Genomic DNA, 18,367 nt, shown 5'->3' with positions numbered 1-18,367 from the left:
CCTGCTCCGTGACAGCGGCTGCTGGAAGGTCTCCTGTCATCTACTGGCTCTTCTCTGCGGGGTGGGGGAAGTAAAGGGGGTGTTTGCGGCTCTGACGTAACAGGTTGCTCCGTGGAAAAGTCGGGAGGAAAAACGGAAGAAGTGAAAAGAAAGAGAAGTCCTGAGAAGGAAGAGGCAGCTCGGCGTCCTCTCCACGCGACCATTCCACATCCACAGACTGGATGTTTTATCTGGCATCTCTCATCAGGCTGAAGCGCGCGCTCCTCTGCCCGCACGCGCAGACCGAACCGGGGACGTGCGAGGGGGACCCGGCGGCCTGGCCGGGGATCGGGGGGAGGGAGCGACAGTTTGAGCGGGGGCTCAGATGGAAGGGTGAGGGAGCTGGAGAGGAGAACATGCCCGGTCCGTCCTGCTCTCTCATCGCCACGTCAGAAGCGGTGCGGCAGTGCAGCAGCGGGATCTGCTCCCTCTCACACTCTCACATCTCTGCCTTTGTCTTTCAGTTAATGGATGTTCTCACGCCGTGCCCTGCCTAACATGGATGCCCCCCCCACCAGCTCCAGCATCATCTTCCTCAGCTGAGTCCGAAGGCTGCTTCTCCGTGGCGCAGTGAGCTGGACACGCAGTGATTTTTGCTTTTCTTTTGCCAGATGGATGTGGGGAAAGCGTCACTCTGCCCACCGGTGAAGATCATGCCGTGATCTCGCTGCTGTCTGCATACACATTACAGGGATTAAAGAGAAAACTCCAGGAAATTCTCCGATTCAGGGATTTAAAATCCTGAGCACGCCACGAGCACCATGAAGATTACCTCCCTTCTGATGTTCAGGTGCTCCGTCGGGCTGCTGCTGCTGCTCTTACTCTGCGTGGGATGTTCTCACGCGATGCCACACGTCCTGAGATTTGGTGAGCCACTTCTTCTTTCTCCTCTGTCTCTCTGAAAGTTTGTGTTTCCTCCTGGAGCGTGTCGGCGCTGCAGACACACTTCTCCCGCTTGCATGAAGCAGCTGCTGGGAGAGAGCTGGAAAACAAGTCAACATGAGGATGAGGAGGATGGAACTTGTTGCTGGGAAGTTTGTCATTCAGCACATTTAAACACCTTGTTTTCATGTGTTTGGATGCTGTGATTTCAGGTGTGAAGCTGCTACGGTGTGTGCGTCTGTGGCGGATATGAGTGTGGAAATGTGTATTTTTATAAAAACAAGTCTGAGTTTTCTGGGGAATGAGAACCTTGTGTGCCTCTTCCTCACTGCAGAGCATTTTCTTCAGCTGTAAAAGGCATTTAGATCACATTTCAAGCTCAAGCCACGGTCAAAAAGCTTTAAAATAGGAATATTTGTTCATTTTTGCAACACCTTGCTGATATTATACGTGTATGGGGAATATTTACTTCTGTTAATTATTCTGCTAATTATTCAATAATCATGTTCATAAGAACATATTTTGGTCACTGACTTGAACCTCTCTGTAGAAAACACAAAATATGTCTATTTAGCGGAGAACAATAAATAACACATAACATCTAGATTCTCATGAACCATTATCACATATATGTTAAATAATTAACGTGCATCTATCTATCTATTTATTTATCTATCTATCTATCTATCTATCTATTTATTTATCTATCTATCTATTTATTTATCTATCTATCTATCTATCTATCTATCTATCTATCTATCTATCTATCTATCTATCTATCTATCTATCTATCTATCTATCTATCTATTTATTATTAACACAGTATTAATAATATTTGGTGTTAGGGTTTATTTATGATTAAAAAAACAAATTAAAATGAAACTAACCGAAGGGTGTGTGTGATTAAATTGACAGTGAGAATTGTTTTAACTCTGAAGAGGTGCAGATTGTGTTTCCTGTAGGTGGAAATGTGCTGCATTTACATCCATGTGGCAGCAGCAGATTGGTGGAATACTGGGAATACCGGGATCCAGTCACATGACACCTTGATGTTGGGGTGGACGACTGGTTGGATCCAGTCACATGACACCTTGATGTTGGGGTGGACGACTGGTTGGATCCAGTCACATGACACCTTGATGTTGGAGTGGACGACTGGTTGGATCCAGTCACATGACACCTTGATGTTGGGGTGGACGACTGGTTGGATCCAGTCACATGACACCTTGATGTTGGGGTGGACGACTGGTTGGATCCAGTCACATGACACCTTGATGTTGGAGTGGACGACTGGTTGGATCCAGTCACATGACACCTTGATGTTGGAGTGGACGACTGGTTGGATCCAGTCACATGACACCTTGATGTTGGAGTGGACGACTGGTTGGATCCAGTCACATGACACCTTGATGTTGGAGTGGACGACTGGTTGGATCCAGTCACATGACACCTTGATGTTGGAGTGGACGACTGGTTGGATCCAGTCACATGACACCTTGATGTTGGAGTGGACGACTGGTTGGATCCAGTCACATGACACCTTGATGTTGGAGTGGACGACTGGTTGGATCCAGTCACATGACACCTTGATGTTGGAGTGGACGACTGGTTGGATCCAGTCACATGACACCTTGATGTTGGGGTGGACGACTGGTTGGATCCAGTCACATGACACCTTGATGTTGGAGTGGACGACTGGTTGGATCCAGTCACATGACACCTTGATGTTGGAGTGGACGACTGGTTGGATCCAGTCACATGACACCTTGATGTTGGAGTGGACGACTGGTTGGATCCAGTCACATGACACCTTGATGTTGGAGTGGACGACTGGTTGGATCCAGTCACATGACACCTTGATGTTGGAGTGGACGACTGGTTGGATCCAGTCACATGACACCTTGATGTTGGAGTGGACGACTGGTTGGATCCAGTCACATGACACCTTGATGTTGGAGTGGACGACTGGTTGGATCCAGTCACATGACACCTTGATGTTGGAGTGGACGACTGGTTGGATCCAGTCACATGACACCTTGATGTTGGGGTGGACGACTGGTTGGATCCAGTCACATGACACCTTGATGTTGGAGTGGACGACTGGTTGGATCCAGTCACATGACACCTTGATGTTGGGGTGGACGACTGGTTGGATCCAGTCACATGACACCTTGATGTTGGAGTGGACGACTGGTTGGATCCAGTCACATGACACCTTGATGTTGGAGTGGACGACTGGTTGGATCCAGTCACATGACACCTTGATGTTGGAGTGGACGACTGGTTGGATCCAGTCACATGACACCTTGATGTTGGAGTGGACGACTGGTTGGATCCAGTCACATGACACCTTGATGTTGGAGTGGACGACTGGTTGGATCCAGTCACATGACACCTTGATGTTGGAGTGGACGACTGGTTGGATCCAGTCACATGACACCTTGATGTTGGAGTGGACGACTGGTTGGATCCAGTCACATGACACCTTGGGAGTGGACGACTGGTTGGATCCAGTCACATGACACCTTGATGTTGGAGTGGACGACTGGTTGGATCCAGTCACATGACACCTTGATGTTGGAGTGGACGACTGGTTGGATCCAGTCACATGACACCTTGATGTTGGAGTGGACGACTGGTTGGATCCAGTCACATGACACCTTGATGTTGGAGTGGACGACTGGTTGGATCCAGTCACATGACACCTTGATGTTGGAGTGGACGACTGGTTGGATCCAGTCACATGACACCTTGATGTTGGAGTGGACGACTGGTTGGATCCAGTCACATGACACCTTGATGTTGGAGTGGACGACTGGTTGGATCCAGTCACATGACACCTTGATGTTGGAGTGGACGACTGGTTGGATCCAGTCAACCAGCTGAGATTGAAGATCAAAGCAGAGTTTAGATGATGTGGTTGAAGCAGATGCAGACATGCTGATAATAAAATCCACAGAAGTGAACTTTAGCAGGCACTCTGATGAGAAAGCTTTATGGTGAAAGCAGTGATTAGTGAAAGGGTGAAACGAGACCTATCAGATACACATCATCGCATGTTCACACACACCCTTGGAGCTGCAAGACACTTTAATTTAAAAAAAAAAAAAAAAAGCAGAATTAATTGAAAAATTGTGGAGTGGAATGTCCTGAAATAGTTTGAATTTCTAACATCAGAAGAAATAAGTTTCTTTTTTCTGTGTATCACTGAATAAATGATTTCATGTGTGTGTGATCTCTGCTGAGTGGAGGTTGAACCAGATCCCTCCCTGCCCAGCGTTAGCATGAAGGTCATCGTCTAATGGACCAGACCAGCTAAATGTTTCAGGCTGAAGGAAGAAAAACCCGCTCCTTAGAGAGAAATTTCTCCCAGAGAAGCTTGCCTGTCAATAACTGAACAGAACGCTTGACATTATCTTCTGGGCTTTGGCTGCTTCCTACTCATGAATTGTAAATAAGCAATAAATTTACAGACACGCAAGCTGCCTGGGAAAAAATGTGGTTACGGTTGGAGAACATTAGGCATGAAATCGAAGGTAATCATGGCGGGCTTTCTTCAGTGAACTAGCTAATTTCACTCTGTTTTCTACCATATTAGGGCATCTGTAGCTCACCGATTATAGTCAACACATCACTCTTTGACAAGAATAATTATAAAAAGCACATGTGTGCAAAGGGGAGAGAAAGGTGTGAGCGAGTGACACCGTTGGTGTGGTGGAGCTCGAGCCAGGTAGAAGCAGACATGTGCAGCATTGCAGTTCCATTAGAAAAGCAGCGCCCAGATGATCGGATGCCGTAAAGGACACACACATCCTACAAACAGTAATAAAATGTCAGTTTATGATGATAACTCCAACCCAATAACATCAATCTGAATAGGTTTCTCTTGTTTGAACTGCTGAGAACCTTTAGAAGAAAATGCACGAATCGAGTAAACAGTCGTGCTCGGAGATGCAGGGAGTAGTGTGTGTGTGTGTGTGTGTGGATTATTTCCAGCTAGGAGGAAAGTCCTGCTGCAGCTCCAGCGAGGCAGGAGCATGAAGGCGCCACATGCTGTAGATTTCATGGGAAAACTTGTCAAAGACAACGTGAGGACTTGCACAACAAAATCTGAACCTGTGTGTCAACATTTTCTGCTGTAAAAAAGCTGAACACACACGTGATAAAAACAGACCATGGGGAAAAAGTTTCAGTTTTGCAAGATCTGTCCCAGTGTTAGCAGATGAGGAAGGTTGCTAATTGAAATCTCTGCATGGAGTTTTATTCTAACGTCGGGTCATTTGTGATTGTAAACAGACCCCGGTGTGAAGGAGCTCGTTTTTCCTGCCTTTGTGTCGGCGCTGCCGCCTCGGACCAGCGCTGGCTGGGATGAATTGGAATAAGTAGGCGTGGAAAATGGATGGATGATGGGAACAAGCCCAGCTGGAGGATGGCTCCTGAAGATTTTGTTTGTTCGAGTAGTGCACGAGTGTACGAGGAGCTGGACATGTTGTCCAGCAATGCAAGCTGGACAACATGTCTCCGTTATGTGTGCAGCTTTATATGTTTATATGTGAGGTTCCACTTTTTTGTGATATCTGTGTTTTAATAATATCACATTATTATAACCCCATAATCAGCCATGGATTATATTTCAGTCAGAAACAACTGGATCATCTCAGAAATGAATTTTTAAGCTTTTAAATATTGTCATTAAATGGCATGCTGACCGTTCAGCAGAGATGATGATGATGAAGATGGAGACCAGGATGAGGGTGATTTGCTCCGTATGGAGAAAAGCGAGACGCCTTGTGTGTAAGTGGACATGTTTAGCTTGGCGTAACGATGGGGGGTATGGTGGAAAACAAGCCTGAACATCTTCCTGACGAGTCTCCTGTAATAAAGCCACAATAAACCTTGTAGATATTCACACTGCCGGATCTTTTTCTGTGCAGGAACGTAGGACCAGAAACAATGCAGTGAGCATGCCAGGCCTCTAGTCTGCAGCAATGCAGACAGGTGTGTACCACGTCCTCAACAGAAGCGCTGCGTTCCAACCTCCTCGCCAACACCGCCATTCTCACCCCTGTCCCACCAGACTTGCCCTCCTTGGTCTTGTCCAAAGGGAATCAACACCCTGCTGGTCCAGATGTGCACTGATTATGTGGTGCACACATGGTAAATGTTCCAACAGAACACCAATAAATGAAAAAGATGTCGCAGCATCAGCGTGATGTGGCGCTCCGCCACTGTTGTTGGGCTTTTCGCTGAGTTCAAGACGACGTTAAGACATCAAGACGTCTCCGTGGCCAAAAGATTCCAGGTTGAGGGAAATTTCACTCCGAGGGCCGTTGTCAAGTCTTATCCACCCAGAACGCAGTTACCATGGAAACGAGGAGCCAGGACGCCTTCTGGTCTCAGCGTGTGGCGTGAGCAGAGCTGTGGACAGGGTTGTAGAGTCAGACAGTGCAGAACTTGTTTGAGTTCATGTGAAGAGCTGAAATAGATGAACGTGCCAACGAGCCGTCAGATTCTCTCTCAGTTATTAAAATATCATATTTTTTCCTCCGTTTCTGCCGTCCGTCCATTGTACTTCCTCAACTCGTTCCATCCGCTCTCATCCCACTGATGACACAGAACACGTCAGAACATGCAGCATGTTGGCGTGGTTTAACACTGGAACATGTCGGCTTCACTCTGCCGTGTTGACGTAGCGACCGGCTTCACTGATCGACCCACGCCGCCACATTTGGGCCATTTGTTGGTGTGTGAACATGGCCTCAGGCTGTCGGAGGTGTCAGGAACATCAGCCTACAACTGCGTCAGGATGTCTGTGTGAGGACACCAATGTCACTTTCTAAACAAGCATGAATGGCCCGAGTTGGTTTCTCTCAGACTGGGGAACTTCTCTCCATCTTCCAGTCATATTACCGACCTGTTGCAAAGCAACCTAACTGGACAAATGTGCCTCCAGATGTTTTCCAGCCTTTTGTTGCTCCTTTGTACGGACATGTTGTTGCATCAGATTCACAGTCAGCTCATAGTTTCATCATCTGATCTGTTATCTGCTGTTTCTATTTACTTTTTTAAACATAGAAGTTGCATTCACTACTTGACATCCTCCTCATTTGACTTAAAGAGCTGCATTTGAAACAGTGTTAGAAGTCAAGGTTATCTGGAGCTAGCATTGATGCTATCATTTCAATTAGAGGCACGCTGGCTGAACTACATCTGACCTCAATCAGATGAAACTAATCTGATCCGATGGACTCATCCTGAGAAGCAGATTCCTTAAAAAGAGGATAAATTCAAAAGAGGGAATCAATTATCTACCCAAATCTGTTTGTGAATAAAAGACAGTAGGGCTGTATGTGTGTGTGTGTGTTTGACTTATTTATGTAAAAACAAGTCCAGTTTAGCTTAAAAACTGCAAAGATTTTACCTTCTGCTGAAAATAAAAAGATAATGAGCTGAAATCCTCAAACTGTGCTGGAAAACTCTGAAACCTGCAGATATGCAAATGTGTTCAAATCTGTTCTCCCAGAAGGTGAGACTGCAGAACCAACAATGCTGAGCACAGGTCTCGTCGACTGAAGTTCACTGCAACACAACTGGAGCAGAGTCACACTGCATGTCTAGTTTTATGAACTCTGCCGTTCAGGCAGTTAAAAGTTGAGAACTTTGTATCCATTTCTCTGCAGACATGTCATAAGATGGTTTCGCTGTTGTCCAGGGAGTGAACATCTGCAGCAGCTGCACGGTGGTCCACCTGCAGGGCCGTAAACCAGACCCCACCAGCGTTTAGATAAACAGAAAACACATCAGTTTAACGAACGATAAATGAAGGGTTATATAATTGCAAGCGCCTGGTGGATGTAGACGGTTCTTTCCTGGGGAGGATTTTTACCCGGTGAGTCTGGGAATCTGTTCACAGAGTAAAGCCCTGATGATTGGCAGAATGAAAGACAATCCTCTAGAAAAGACTTGAGCCACTCTGAAGGATGTCAGAGGGTCTCTTTGTGCGTGTTTTAAGCCAGTGGGCATGTTTCACCTTCGCTGAGGGCAACTGGAGCATGTGATGTGTCACTGACTTCTTTTATGACCCAATCATCAGAGCGAAACTTCCACCGGCTGTCGCAGCGCTTCGCTTTTCTTCCTCTTCCTCTCAGCTTACAGTGATTTCCTGGGAAGACATTTTACAGCAGTGTTTAAACTTTAGCAAAAAGCAGCTTACTGTTTAATGAGGGTGGGCGTCCTCGCCGCTCGCTCCCCGCCTCTGAGCATGTGCAGAGCGCCGCTTGCTGAACGCTGAACAGTTCTGTCAGATTTTTATTGTTGTGTTTGCTGACATGTAAAGGTTCTGACATCATTTTCGGACCCTTGACATTGTGGGAACTCCACTAAAGGGTTTTCTGGTGGATTTTTAGTTGGTTTTGCTTCGAGGTTTTGCCAGCATCCGACACACTGGAAGTGTAAACCACTAAACCCTACAGAGCAGAATACGTTTCTCTGTCAGCGTTTTATCAGCCTACAAGCTCTGTCAACTGTAATAATAATAATAATAATAATAATAATAATCTAATCTTCTGATGTTTCAACATGTCCTGAGAGAAATAAAAATAGGAATGTGCTATAAAATAAGACGTTTCTTGATTACCACATTCTCTTATCTCTGTGTCATGATCTTGAGGAAGCCATGAGAATATGTAGCATTTCAGGTCCCTGGCAGTGACAGGGTGAGTTATCATCTTTGTTAAATGAAGTTCAGCAGAGCTGGCTTTGTGAGCATTACACTGTGTCTTGGCCCACAGCCAGCAGACGACTGGTAAATATATTTAAATCAGGGCTAAGCTGCTTAAAATATTCATATTTCACTCAAAGCTAGTTTGTGGGAATGGAAAACTATCTCAGGGTGGCGAAATCAGTTCCATGGATAAATAAAATATATATATATATCATTTCACATTTTGAAGGAGAAAAGCGAGCAGAAGCCGGCGTGCGCTGGGAAGGCGTTAAGCCCCTGTGAACTGTGTGTGTGTGTGTGTGTGCTTTCCAGATCCGGCTGGCTTCAGATACTCTTCTGGCTGAGAGAGGCGCGAGGCTGCATGCCTCTGTCCTCTCAGGTTCGTGCTGCACGCATGAATTTAATGGTTTATTTTGACGTCCTTTGCGGAGCTTCAAGCAGAGTCTGTAAGATGTTGGATTCAGGGAATAAGGCATGTAGTGCACGTGGCTGCAATCAGCTGGGTTTTAAATGCTGACTGGGCCGAGCTGGAGGTGACTTTGAGTGTTGCCTAACATTGACAGAGATGCTCTGTTCTTCCTGTACTGGAACACACAGATGACCGTATCCATTCCCCGTATCACTGTGGCGGTAATATGAGCTGGAACGTCTTATGACACACTGTCCTTTGGTGATTATATATCTGCGGTTTGTCTCTGTGCACCATGAGCTGCATCATGATGACCTTGTGCCCTTTAGGGCAGTGGCTGAAATAAATAGTGCTTTTCTGTTTTCCAGTTCGGCCTGATTCAGTCTCACATTCCTGTTTCTGAATTATTCTGACAGTCTCCACTTCACACGAGCAGACCTCTTAGAGCACTGAGACTCCATGTTTCTACCATAACACACACAGACTAATAAACAAGTAACTCTGTGTTCTCATTTTACCATTCCTCTCACAAGATTAAAATATATTTTTACCAGGTAACCCAAATGTTTGCAGCCATTAATCCATAAACCCACAGTAAGGTGACAGCAGCTCGTTGACCGTTGGGGTGGGATGATCCCGAGGCGTTCCCAGGCCAGCCGAGAGATATAATCCCTCCAGCGTGTCCTGGGTCTTCCCCGGGGTCTCCTCCCAGAGGGACGTGCCTGGAACACCTCACCAGGGAGGTCCAGGAGGCATCCTGACCAGATGCCCGAGCCACCTCAACTGGTTCCTCTCGATGCGGAGGAGCAGCGGCTCTACTCTGATCTCCTCCCGGATGACCGAGCTCCTCACCCCATCTCTAAGGGAGAGCCCGGCCACCCTGCGGAGGAAACTCATTTCAGCCGCCTGTATACGAGATCTCCACCAGAATAAAAGCAGTTCTTTCTCTCCTGATAATTTACTGAAAATCTGTCCGTAACTTATCTTTAACAGAAACAGACGTAAAAACAACCTGCTTGGCGGAGGTAATAACGAAGCTGCGTGACTCGGCTGAACCATGTGGCGTGTTTGCATCTCACTTCATTATTTCCTGTCATCTCAACCAAAACTTTCTCTCTAATTAATCATGTTGAAAGAAAGAAGAAAAAATGGCAAAGAAGCATCTCCTGGTTTTTTCTGAACGTGAACTTCATCGTTGCTGCTTCATCATTACTGTCCATCATCCTCAGAGGATAAATTAGCACGATGTGGTCAACATTACCGTAGTGACCGGCTGGTTTAATGGTCACTAAACAGAAACCGGTTAATAACACGAGCCAGTCCAGTCCTGCACAGCTGGGACGTTCAGTCCTTCCAGATGTCTCAGTTCTCCGCCTGCCAGGCTGCTGTTAGAGTAAGTAAAAGCTTCTGACTGGGAACGGCAGAGAATGCTCTCTCAGTCAATAACTCATTTGGAAAGGGTTATGAATTAGAATGATCTTGCTGAGGGGAAGGTAGACTCCAGCCCATATCCTGCCCGCCGTTTCTGAAGAATAATAATCCAACAGGAAAATCAATGGCAGGTTGCGATGCCACGGGGACGCATATCAGCACGCGCTCTTCTCTGCACCACACAGCTCTTATCTGTCAATTGGCTGAAGTTTTTGCTGATGTACCATAAATCCAATTCTCTCAAACCTCATATTAAAATTTTAGGCCGTTTAGATTGCCTCGTGGATGGAGAGTGATGGCTTCCTCCTCCCAGGGGCTGGGATTATATGTCAATAATGTCCTCAGTGCCAGGGAGGTTCTTTCATTAGCTTGTATTTTTATTGAAGTGCCATCCATATTATGAGAGTCTGCTGCCAGGTGTGTCCCACATCCAGCAGCATGTGTGTCTGCTGCTTCATTAATAACCATGCAGCGGAGATCAGACGAGACCAGAACCTGCAGCTCATCGGGACTTTTCAGACACTTCCTCTCAGGGACCAGCTGATCCACACAGGGACACGGGAACCTGCTGGACTGGGACACAAAGACAGAACACACAGCTCCCAGTGGCTCTGGGGGGTGGAGAGGTCACCGTCTCTGTGATCCATAATTCATACCTGTAGAAATGTCAGTTCATACGCAGCTGGAAACATCTGGGCGTCTACATCGTCCTCAGTCACCGTCCTTCATTCCTTCGTTCCTTCGTTCCTTCGTTCGTTCCTTCGTTCATGCATTTTCTAAACTACTTGGTTCCTTTAAGGCTCACTGGGAAGCTGGACTCTATCCCAGCAATGATCCGGCAAGAGGCAGGTCCACCTGGAAAGCTTGTCCATCACAGGGGCTAGGTCCAGGTCCATCCAGGTCCAGGTCCATCCAGGTACAGGTCCATCCAGGTCCAGGTCCATCCAGGTCCAGGTCCATCCAGGTCCAGGTCCATCCAGGTACAGGTCCATCCAGGTCCAGGTCCATCCAGGTCCAGGTCCATCCAGGTCCATCCAGGTCCAGGTCCATCCAGGTCCATCCAGGTCCAGGTCCATCCAGGTCCAGGTCCATCCAGGTCCAGGTCCATCCAGGTACAGGTCCATCCAGGTCCAGGTCCATCCAGGTCCAGGTCCATCCAGGTCCAGGTCCATCCAGGTACAGGTCCATCCAGGTCCAGGTCCATCCAGGTACAGGTCCATCCAGGTACAGGTCCATCCAGGTCCAGGTCTAGGTTTATCCAGGTCCAGGTCCATCCAGGTCCAGGTTTATCCAGGTCTTTGCTTGGTTTTGAGAACTACAGTAACCCTCCCAGCGTAACATCTCTCTCAGTGGAAAACGTGAAGATATTAGAAATAATTCTGAGTTTTCATGTCTGTAACTTTGGACCGTCGGTTCTGACTGAACTGTTTTTTCCCTTTGAGACACTCAGCAGAACCAAAAGCTGTTTTCTGGGACAGCAGCGGCCCGAACCGTCCGGCTGTCGTTTGGGACGTAGTTGATCTAAACCACTTCTTTTGTTTTATATGAATCAACTTCATTCTTTTGCTTCGTGATGAAAACTCAGTTTTGTTCATTTTAAATTGACGTCAGCAGAAATCTAGAACCAAATCAAGAGAATTCATAACAAGTGACTGAATTAAGTTTATTCAAGGTAAATTCTGAAGTTGGTTGTAGTCAGACATCCTCAGATCACTCAGTGCAACAGAAATACATATTCAGTGGGATTTTATGGGACCATAAGCGTGGAGGACGGTGCAGCGAGGGTTAATCCGGCTGATGCTTGAATATTTCATGTTTTATTTTGATCCAATGCGTCTTCGGCAATAAAATAGTCCAGTGCCACACACCACAAAAATAAAGTGAAATTGTACCATTGAAAAGCTGATATTGATGCAGCTTCATCAACTGTGATGTTAATATTAAGTTACTTTTAGATAAATTAAATTATTCATTTGTAACACTTGAATAATTTAAATTGACTTTCCATAAAATTAAGTCTGAATAATTTTCATTTTTTTATGTGGAAGAAACTAAATGATCTGAGCAAGTCTGATGGAAAACTGTTGACTTAAACTCAAGCTGAACAACATTAATTCAATCATTAACATTAATCATAAATCATTAACATTTATATGGATTAGAATGATTCATTTAAACTGGTTTGAATATAATACAACACTTTGCTCAGTGTTGCTGAGCAAAGTCTCAGCACCATTTTCACTGAAGCCTTTTCATTTCGCTTCATCATATTCATGAATCTAATTTTCTAAGCCAAAGCATGCAGGTCCTCCGTTATAAGTCTCATTAAACGGGATGAAACTGGACTTCACAGCGACATGTGGTGTTTTAGCAGCGTAGACGTCTCTTCCAGGCACACTTTTCATCAGCGCGTCCACCGCATGCATGTGTGTGTTTTCTCTGCAGACTCCGGCTTCCTGCCATCCAGAGACATGCATGTGTGTGTTTTCTCTGCACGCTCCAGCTTCCTGCCATCCAGAGACATGCATGTGTGTGTTTTCTCTGCACGCTCCAGCTTCCTGCCATCCAGAGACATGCATGTGTGTGTTTTCTCTGCACGCTCCAGCTTCCTGCCATCCAGAGACATGCATGTGTGTGTTTTCTCTGCACGCTCCGGCTTCCTGCCATCCAGAGACATGCATGTGTGTGTTTTCTCTGCAGGCTCCAGCTTCCTGCCATCCAGAGACATGCATGTGTGTGTTTTCTCTGCACGCTCCGGCTTCCTGCCATCCAGAGACATGCATGTGTGTGTTTTCTCTGCACGCTCCGGCTTCCTGCCATCCAGAGACATGCATGTGTGTGTTTTCTCTGCACGCTCCAGCTTCCTGCCATCCAGAGACATGCATGTGTGTGTTTTCTCTGCACGCTCCGGCTTCCTGCCATCCAGAGACATGCATGTGTGTGTTTTCTCTGCACGCTCCGGCTTCCTGCCATCCAGAGACATGCATGTGTGTGTTTTCTCTGCACGCTCCGGCTTCCTGCCATCCAGAGACATGCATGTGTGTGTTTTCTCTGCAGGCTCCAGCTTCCTGCCATCCAGAGACATGCATGTGTGTGTTTTCTCTGCAGGCTCCGGCTTCCTGCCATCCAGAGACATGCATGTGTGTGTTTTCTCTGCAGACTCCGGCTTCCTGCCATCCAGAGACATGCATGTGTGTGTTTTCTCTGCAGACTCCGGCTTCCTGCCATCCAGAGACATGCATGTGTGTGTTTTCTCTGCAGACTCCGGCTTCCTGCCATCCAGAGACATGCATGTGTGTGTTTTCTCTGCACGCTCCGGCTTCCTGCCATCCAGAGACATGCATGTGTGTGTTTTCTCTGCACGCTCCAGCTTCCTGCCATCCAGAGACATGCATGTGTGTGTTTTCTCTGCACGCTCCGGCTTCCTGCCATCCAGAGACATGCATGTGTGTGTTTTCTCTGCACGCTCCGGCTTCCTGCCATCCAGAGACATGCATGTGTGTGTTTTCTCTGCACGCTCCGGCTTCCTGCCATCCAGAGACATGCATGTGTGTGTTTTCTCTGCAGACTCCGGCTTCCTGCCATCCAGAGACATGCATGTGTGTGTTTTCTCTGCAGACTCCAGCTTCCTGCCATCCAGAGACATGCATGTGTGTGTTTTCTCTGCAGACTCCGGCTTCCTGCCATCCAGAGACATGGATGTTGAGTCTCTGCAGTCCTGTAAGACTGGTCGTTTACGCCTGTTTGAACCTGCCATGGTTTACCTGTCTCTGACCTGCACGCTGGGGAAGACTCCGGCTTCCTTCTGACCCTGAACTGGAATAATTGATCTAGAAAAAGAATAAATGAAACAATCTTTTTTTAAAAATGAAATTTTATGTGTTAAATTTGAGGTTATAATGGTATTTCACCATCACATCAGTCAGATGTTACAGATTCTGTTGTCAGGCGGCAAATCCTTTAAAAGATGAGGTGTTTTCAGCCAGTCTGTACTCATACCAAAGGGACCGCTGACAGGAGACAGGAGGCTCTGCGGCGGAGCTGCTGATGGTTCCCTGCATCTTGCCTGCTGGTTGCCGGGATACGCTCCCACCACCCTGAACAGGATGAAGCGGGGATAGAAAATGGACGAAGGACTTCACAGGGAATATTTCTGCAGAGAAAGTTGTTGTTTTGGAGGAAGTGTGTCACAATCCGCTGAGTAAACACTTAAATAGACGTGGGGCATCACTTCTCCAGGCTGATGGCTGAATGCCAAGGCGCTCTCTGTTGTCGTCACACTTGGAAAGTTTGCACGTGGGATTATCTCGTTTGTTTTGTGCTTTTTCCTGATCGGTCCTTCATGTCTCAGAGGGGAAATCCATAACTGTCACATCTGCTCACTGTAACTCTCGACTGTCTGATTCGGGTTTGGTTTCCTCAGATTGTGTTTGGATGTGTGTTTTCATGGGAGTTTGCATTGGTACGGTGGGTGGGAAGCTGTGATGATTTCCCGAGACATCTCAGTCAAGCCTCATCGCTTTTAGGCAGCAAGCTCCAAAAGAGAAGAGAAAATGGTGGGTGGTGGGAAAGAGCACACAAAAGAATTCATAAATACTTATGTGCGAAAGAAAAAATGAGCGTGATCGAGGGGGATGGAATAAATTTCACACTGTAAAAGCTGAAAGCCCTTCTACATAGATTTGTTTTTATTTTCACCAGGGAACTGGAGACCTGAGCAGAACAGGTCCAGCTTCCTTTTCTGTCACTTTCACTGGTTGTTTGATCACATTGTCAAAGAAAAATCTTTGTTTTTCCGCGTTTTGCTGCATCCGCCGTGAGTGAAAAGTAGCTCCCAAGGCTTGATGGATTGCCAAGTAGTCCTGAAACAGCTGGAGTCAGAATATGCAGAGCCAAAGCACAGGAAGAGCGCTGACATCTGCATGCAGGAGACCGACTGAGACATGAAATCTGTCACTTTCCTGACATGAGGAGCGCTTGATTGGGATTATTCTCATCATGGTTATTTCTTCTTGCAGAGGTCAACAGCTGTAAAATCAGAATCAGAAATACTTCATGTTTGTGTTCCAGATGCTCCACGCATGTTAAAAAAATCACAAAAGTAGAACAGAAGATAGAGAATGCTAAGAAAAATAATGCAAAAAACATAACGCAACACACACATACAGAAGCAGTCATTAGTGTCTTACATTCCCATCCAATATGGATATATTAATAACAAATATACTACTGGATAATGGGTATATTAATAATAGTACTGTGATTGTTGTATGATCCCAGTTTCATGGTAAAAGGAAGGAATGAGCTCATGTGATGCTCAGGAGGGCATTTTAGTGGAATCGGTCTCCTTCACTTCAGCAGCTGGTTGTGGGGAGGATGGCAGCTGTTGTCCAGGATCCCATGCAGCTTAGACGCCATCCTTCTGTCTGACACATCCGTCCACTTCCATCCCCGCCGCATCGCTGGCGCAGCCAGCTGGTCCCAGTACAGCAAACACAATGGCTCTGGCAACCACAGACCCATAAAACCCCAGCATGGCCCTGTAGATGTTGGAGGATCAGAGCCGCCTCAGAAAGTTCTTACCCAGACAGGAGCCACGTTGGAGCCGCTTTGCCTGGTCCTCCTCAGGTCCACAACCAGTTCTGGCGAGCTGAGCAGCAGGTGGTGGAAATGGGGAAAAATATGTATGTTTTTGGATGTTTCCACATGCCAGCAGGAATCCAGAGTGGTCTTTATGCTTTATGTTTTATTCCCTCAGTAATATCAGCACCTCACTGGTAGAAATTTGCCACATACACATACACACACACACACACACACACACACACACACACACACACACACACACACACACACACACACACACACACACACACACACACACACACACACACACTGTTAGGAAAACTTTTCGACAGGCTTCACTCTGCATCCTGTCTGAGCCAAAATAAACAGAGTCTGTCTGAGAAGGGCTGTGTGTGTAATCCTGGTCTCTGCAGACGCCGCAGACATGTGAGATTATTCCAGGCGTGTCAGAAGCAGGATGTGTTACTGGGCCACAGGAAATGCACCTGGAACACAGGAGAACATGTAAATGTTCTCTCCTCCTAAAAGAAAACATGTGGTCTGAGCAGTTTTTCCAGGTGTCTGAACACAGGCTTGTCCAGATGGGCCTTTCCCAGGTTCCAGACTGCACAGCTGAAATATTTCTTTAAGATTATTAATTATAATCTAAATACAGTTGTTTGTGATAAGAAAGAGAAACAGAGGACAGACAACCTGTCCAGGTGTACCTGCCGCTCATCCAATGGCTGCTGGTATGTACGCTCCAGCTTCCTGCGACCATGAACTGGACTAAGCAGTTAAGAAAATGGATGAATTGATGGAGTAACAGAAGATGTTAAACTCCACCATGAAGAAAACAGCAATTTTCCAGAAGAATTAAACCCAAAGATTACATTACTGTTGGAAAAATGCACACAACACAAGCTTCTGTTTATTATCTAAACAAGCTTTACCTTCATTTCAACCTAATGCAGAGTCACAGCAGAGATTTTTCTAGATGTAAAAAGTTTTGATTCAGACTCAGCAAAGTATAGGCATGGTTTATGATTGTAGCTGCAAGCTGCCAGAGTTTCTAATGAGACAGACGTCTCTGGAAGCAGCAGTCTCTGCTTTCATATGAAGCAGTCTGTGTAGTTTGCTCCAAACCCGACCGTCAGGTTGCCAGGCTTTCTGCTTGAGGTTTGAGCTGTGTTTGGTTTGGATGCTGATGCTGGTAAGTCTTTTAGCTGAGTTTCTCCCTGTCATGTTGCCAGGCAACATGTTAGCATCGCTGATATGCCACATGTTAGCATCGCTGATATGCTACATGTCAGCATCACTGATATGCCACATGTTAGCATCGCTGATATGCCACATGTTAGTAACGCTGATATGCCACATGTTAGCATCGCTGATATTCCACATGTTAGCATCGCTGATATGCCACATGTTAGCATCGCTGATATGCTACATGTCAGCATCACTGATATGCCACATGTTAGCATAACTGATATGCCATATGTTAGCATCGCTGATATGCCACATGTTAGTAACGCTGATATGCCACATGTTAGCATCGCTGATATGCCACATGTTAGCATCGCTGATATGCCACATGTTAGCATCGCTGATGTGCCACATGTCAGCATCGCTGATATGCCACATGTTAGCATCGCTGATATGCCACATGTTAGCATCGCTGATATGCCACATGTTAGCATCGCTGATATGCCACGTCAGCATCGTTGATATGCTACATGTTAGCATCGCTGATATGCCACATGTTAGTAACGCTGATATGCCACATGTTAGCATCGCTGATATTCCACATGTTAGCATCGCTGATATGCCACATGTCAGCATCGCTGATATGCTACATGTTAGCATCGCTGATATGCCACATGTTAGTAACGCTGATATGCCACATGTTAGCATCGCTGTGTCCTGTGTGGACACAGAGCTTCTGTGCTGCAGGAATATGATACTGCCACCAGTATGAAGGCGTTCCTGAGGAGCGACTGCACTCATATTTTCTCTGAGTGCAGTCGCACACATTTCTCATCTGCTTCCATCAAGCATTACCTGACTTTCATCCCGTTCAGGTGCTTATGGAAAAATCTCCTGGCTTCTCCACTTCCATGTCTTCAAAGACTTCCAGTTTTTCAGACGTTGCGGCAGCTACACAGGACAGTTGTTAGAAGTGCATGAAATTATCCAGAGCTCTGCTTGCTGTTTCTCACTTTCAGCTCAGATCCTTCTCTGTTTGTCCTGAGACACGCTGTAGGTGTTACAGTCGGCTGAACAAGCGAGGGTGGGAAATATTTGGTCATATCTAGATC

The 18,367-nt window shown here is 46.4% G+C and overlaps 1 protein-coding gene across 2 annotated transcripts in view; it reads left to right on the top strand.

The window, feature by feature from the left end:
* Nucleotides 1-800: 800 nt before the first annotated feature.
* The window catches only part of LOC306756473 (glutamate receptor ionotropic, kainate 2-like), a gene marked incomplete at both ends in the record, with an annotated part of 320,056 nt that continues 302,489 nt past the window's right edge, over nt 801-18,367 (top strand). For both annotated transcript variants that reach the window (XM_079241205.1, XM_079241206.1), the window contains one exon: nt 801-906. In XM_079241205.1, coding sequence (XP_079097331.1) covers nt 801-906 — 106 coding nt within the window. The remainder of the gene's footprint in view (nt 907-18,367) is intronic.

The sequence above is a fragment of the Telmatherina bonti genome (assembly GCF_933228915.1).
Source record: "Telmatherina bonti genome assembly, chromosome: 5".
Taxonomy (NCBI): Eukaryota; Metazoa; Chordata; class Actinopteri; order Atheriniformes; family Telmatherinidae; genus Telmatherina; species Telmatherina bonti.
Note: the sequence above shows the minus strand (reverse complement) of the source record. Positions and strands in the feature narration are given on the sequence as shown.